This window comes from Oratosquilla oratoria, chromosome 15 (genome assembly GCF_046742065.1).
Source record: "Oratosquilla oratoria isolate Oo_2021 chromosome 15, ASM4674206v1, whole genome shotgun sequence".
NCBI classification, from domain to species: Eukaryota; Metazoa; Arthropoda; class Malacostraca; order Stomatopoda; family Squillidae; genus Oratosquilla; species Oratosquilla oratoria.
The window spans coordinates 50531364-50536403 of record NC_134791.1 but is presented as its reverse complement, the minus strand read 5'-3'; the positions used below and the strand labels follow the sequence as shown (position 1 = coordinate 50536403).

The 5040-nt window shown below is 33.9% G+C and overlaps 1 protein-coding gene across 1 annotated transcript in view; it reads right to left on the bottom strand.

The window, feature by feature from the left end:
* LOC143033163 (uncharacterized) overlaps nucleotides 1–3545 on the bottom strand; it is a 3549-nt gene extending 4 nt beyond the window's left edge. Inside the window, exons 1-3 of the mRNA XM_076198360.1 lie at nucleotides 3492–3545; nucleotides 425–587; nucleotides 1–268 (exon numbers count right to left, since the gene is read on the bottom strand). The exon at nucleotides 1–268 is cut by the window's left edge and continues 4 nt beyond it. Coding sequence (XP_076054475.1) covers nucleotides 1–268; nucleotides 425–587; nucleotides 3492–3545 — 485 coding nt within the window. The remainder of the gene's footprint in view (nucleotides 269–424; nucleotides 588–3491) is intronic.
* Between the last annotated feature and the right edge of the window lie 1495 nt (nucleotides 3546–5040).

Below are 5040 nucleotides of genomic sequence, written 5' to 3'. Positions count from 1 at the left end.
TCAAGGAGTATCCATGGTGGTTTGGCAAACCAGGAGTCGTTGATGCAACGTGCCACAAGAGATGCTTTTAGGGAGCAGTGGGGTCGTTCGACTGTGCTATTGGCTGCAGGGTTGTAGGGGGTATTGTGGTGAGATGTGGTACCCAGGAGTTCAGCGAGGGACTGCCACAGCCGCCCTGCGAAGGATATTCCTCTGTTGGAGGTAATATGCTCCTGCAGTTCGAATCTGACAATCCACCCAGTGAAGAGGGCTGTGGTGCAGGATGAGCCTGTGGCATCATTCAGAGGGATGGTCTTCAAACAGCAGGTCGACCTGTTGGCGGCGGTGATGAAGTAACGATGGTTTCATGACGAAGGGAATGGGACGACGATGTCAACATTAGCATGTATAAAGCGTCGTCCAAGTTGATGGAATGATCAGATACATGAATCTGTGTGGCGATGATTGTCGCTTCGCTGATAGGCGATGCAGGATCTGGGCCACTCCTTTGCATCCTTGAAGATACTGTGCCAGCTGAACATTCCCTTCAGGAGGTTCGCAGCCATGTGTCCAAAAGAATGTGACAGGTCGTGTATCAAAGTGGACACCTGACGTCATGAAACCAGTAAAGTATGATCATGTGGTGCAAGCGCAATAGAGGATAAAACGCTGGGATAGACATGTAAAAGGAATTTTCTTCCCATAACTTTTCTGTACTTTGGTATGTCAATCATAAAAGAGTAGCACTCATCGTGATGATTTTTTGGCTTTCGCTAAATTCTCGGCACAACAAATTGCATTGCTTTTCTTGCTCCTCACAGCCGTGCATCTAAATTTGATAGACAGCTTCCAAATATCATATGAGATGGCCATATTTTGTTTCTTGGTCACCCATACTCATTTCAAAGTACAGTATATAAGTAATCTAGTACTTCGCAATTTTCACAATTTTATGTGATGCATGTTTAGGTATAACAAAAACATGTAACAATCGTATGTGTGCTTTCCCGTTCTCCAAACATATCTTTATATATATGTGATTTTCTATATCACTTAAAAGTCGATGGTAGAAAAAAGCAAGTACGTATTTGGAACCATCGTAGCATTTTGCATTAAGAGAGAGAGAGAGAGAGAGAGAGAGAGAGAGAGAGAGAGAGAGAGAGAGAGAGAGAGAGAGAGAGAGAGAGAGAGAGAGAGAGAGAGAGAGAGAGAAGCAAAACTTTTGCAATTTCTTTTTACTCAGTATATTCAGTAAAGATAGACTACTGAATATTGCATAACTCCAAATGTTTATATTTATTGATATACTTTCGTTGTATACAATCTAATCAAATTTTCCAACTTATATTTTTTACACTGTTGTCAAAATATTACTTATAACTACTACTCTCTGCTTACTTCTTCCATTGTGTTGCTTATTTTATCATTGTTGATTAATGTTATTTATGTATTCATGTATTCACTGTTCCTTTAAGTCTTTGGAATGAATGTGAACTCTTCGTGTAAGACTTGTGGTGGTCGCTTTTCTCGGCATTTTTTCTCATTCTACCTCTTGCAGGTTTTGTAGGTTAGAAGACGATATGATGGTTTTGGGGAGAGAGGTAGAAGGAATCGTTAGCTATTATATGAAAAAAAAAAAAATCCAGCATGCGCCAATCCACCGATTCCTCACCTATAAACATTGACAAATTTTTTGCCCCTCTCAGAATTCTGATAAAAATCAGTTTAGATTCGTAAAATAGATAAATAAATAAAAATGAATAAATAAATAAATAAATAGATAAATAAATAAGTAGAAAATAAATAAACAAATAAATGAATAGATAAATAAATAACTAGATAAATAAACAAATAAATGAATAAATAAATAAATATAAGATAAATAGATAAATAAATAAATAAATAAATAAATAAATAAATAAATAAATAAATAAATGAATAAATAAATAAATAAATAAATAAATAAATGAATAAATAAATAAATAAATAAATAAATAAATAAATAAATAAACAAATAAATAAATAAATAAATGAATACACAAATAAATAAATAAATAAACAAACAAATAAATAGATAAATAGATAAATAAATAAATATCAAAAATGGAGCTAGGAAAACTGATGGGAAACAATTTGTTCCAGTGAAATGTTTTAAAAGATTTAAAGTACTCGCCAAGTAGGAAGACAACGTCCATAAAACAAAGTTAATTGGCGACTCATTAATGCTAGGCGAGCTCCTCAAAAACACACAAAAAAATCTGTCTTGCAGGTGGCAGAATTATTAATATGGAAGCTGCTTGTAACAAGTTAACAAATGAACCAGGTAATAATACATTTTTTATTATCCACGTAGGTACGAACGACATTGAGTGCACCAGATTGGAAGAGCTGCTACAGAAATAGGCAAATGACCCGAAAATATAAAACTTAGACCAAAAAACTTACTATTCCAGGTATTCTTCCCAAGATACGGGAGACCAATAAATCTGTTTCCAGGAAATAGTCGACTGTGTCATTTTCTAGAACAATTTCTATGACAAAAAGTATCTATTTCAGCAAGATGGACATCACTTAAGCGAGGTTGGTGCGTCATCATTCATGAGAATCTTCAATGATCAAATTTCTATTTCAGAAAAAAAAAAATCATGACATGATAACAGCAGGACCATATTTTTCCCAGTAGTGATATTCATGATCACTCTCAAATTAAGATACGCTACGTAAATGCACGAAGTCTAAGGAATAAAATTTCAGACCTTGAAGTTCTAGGAGCAATGGAAGAATACCACATCATTGGTGTCACAGAATAATTTATAAATACGTCCGTCAGGGACTTTTTAGAAGAAATCGACTTACCAGGATACCCCCTCTTTAGTTAAAGCATGCTACATAGATGCAAGAAGTTTTAAGAAATATTTTTTCAGACCTTGAAGCTCTAGGAGCAATGGAAGATTAACATATTATTGGTGTCACAAAACAATTTATAATCACGTCCATCAGGGGCTTTCTAGTAGAAATCGACTTAACAGGACACTCCATCTTTAATTATGAAATAGAAAATAGGAAAGGTGGTGGATTTTTGCTTTACCTCAAGACAAACCTTCATGCAAATATAATATCTAATGTAACTATCAACAACATAAAAATCGTTTATAGCTGTGGAGTAAACAACGCAAAATTGTGCTTGGATTACTTTATAGACCCACTAGTCAAACTGCAGATATCGATAAAAACAGACGAAATGTGCTGTTTACGTACCATCTTTTTTTGTGTGTGACTTTAATTTGAAAGTACAAAGTTGAGGTGGGCCGCCGAGACACCAATTAGAATCACACATAAAATTATTAACTTTACCAACACCTCAAAAAGACAACATGTGGCGAGAGCAATTTGAAATTAATTATAACTGACAACGGACTTATCAATAATTCAAACATCGGCCTATAATCTAGTTTAAGACATCCTAGAGTTCTATTAATGAATATTTATCTAAAAGAAGATAATAAAATTACCAGTGTAGAAAACGTTCCTGCTTGCTGTGTCTTGCTGCATTTCTTCTGACCCATGGCAGTGAGTGAGATATAGTGATGATCCTTCATCCAGGAGGAGCCAAGATGAGAGGGAGGAAAGGGTAGTGGATGGGAGAGAAATGGGAGTGTCTGGGTACATGCCTTTTGACTTGGCTACTTCCATTGTCAGGGGGAAAAAGTCCTTGGTATCTACTGTATATATATACATATACATATATTATATGTATATAATATACATATATTATATGTATATAATATATATATATATATATATTTCTAAACAGGAATGTAGTAGTACATTTGTAAATGACACTGGAAACCCACGGTCGGAGAAAATAAATTTCGAATAAAGAAGAATCCTATTTTTCGGCTATTAATAGTAGCCCTCTTCAGGACTGTAGGTTTCCTGTGTGTCATATATATATATATATATATATATATATATGTACATATATGTATATATATACATATATTTATATATATGTATATATATACATATATATATATGTATATATACATATATGTATATATATATATCTATCTATCTATATATATATATATATATATATATATAACGTAGAAACCACTGTTGGAGTAGAAAAGACTGGAAACGGGCAATCCTCTTCAGTAGAGGATTGCAGTTTGCAATCGAAATATATAGATTCCCGTTTCCAGTCTTTTCTACTCCAACAGTGGTTTCTACGTTATTGACAAATGTGTGATTACATTTTTCACCTGTAATACATACATATATATATATATATATATATATATATATATACATATATGTATATATATACATATTTTGGAAATAGACTCATCCGCTGGGATTCGAACCCTTGCCTAGGCAAGGGTTCGAATCCCAGCGGATGAGTCTATTTCCACAGCCGCCTAGGCAAGGGTTCGAATCCCAGCGGATGAGTCTATTTCCAAAAATGTCAAATGATACAAACATATATACACACATATATATATATATATATATATATATATATATATATATGTATATATATGGATAGAAGACGTTCCTGGTTACAGCAGGGCCAAGTTTAATAATCTCTATACATATGACGATATAAGCAACTTTCAGAATAATATCGGTAGTTATGATATGTTAACATCTATATTTTCTGTTACTGAAGAGGAAATCGCACATCGGATTGACAACATTTTTGTAGGGATTTTAAAAGAAGTTAAAAATTAGATTTGTAAACCATTAACGATCTTATTTAGTAAATCCTTAACATTTGGTAATTTACCTCGAGAATGGTAATTGGCTAATGTAACTCCCGTATATAAAAGGTATAATAAATCTCTGCCCAGTAATTATCGTCCTATTAGTTTGACGTCAGTTGTATGCAAATTTATGAAAAAGGTCCTAAGAAACAAAATTCTGGATTCCCTTGAAGCTAACAATTCATTAAAAGACATAGACAAGAGGATTGGGAAGGCAGCTGCAACACTTGCTCGTCGCATAGCAAGAGTGTGGACCAATCCCAAGCTGACCGTGAAGACCAAGATGGCTGTGTAA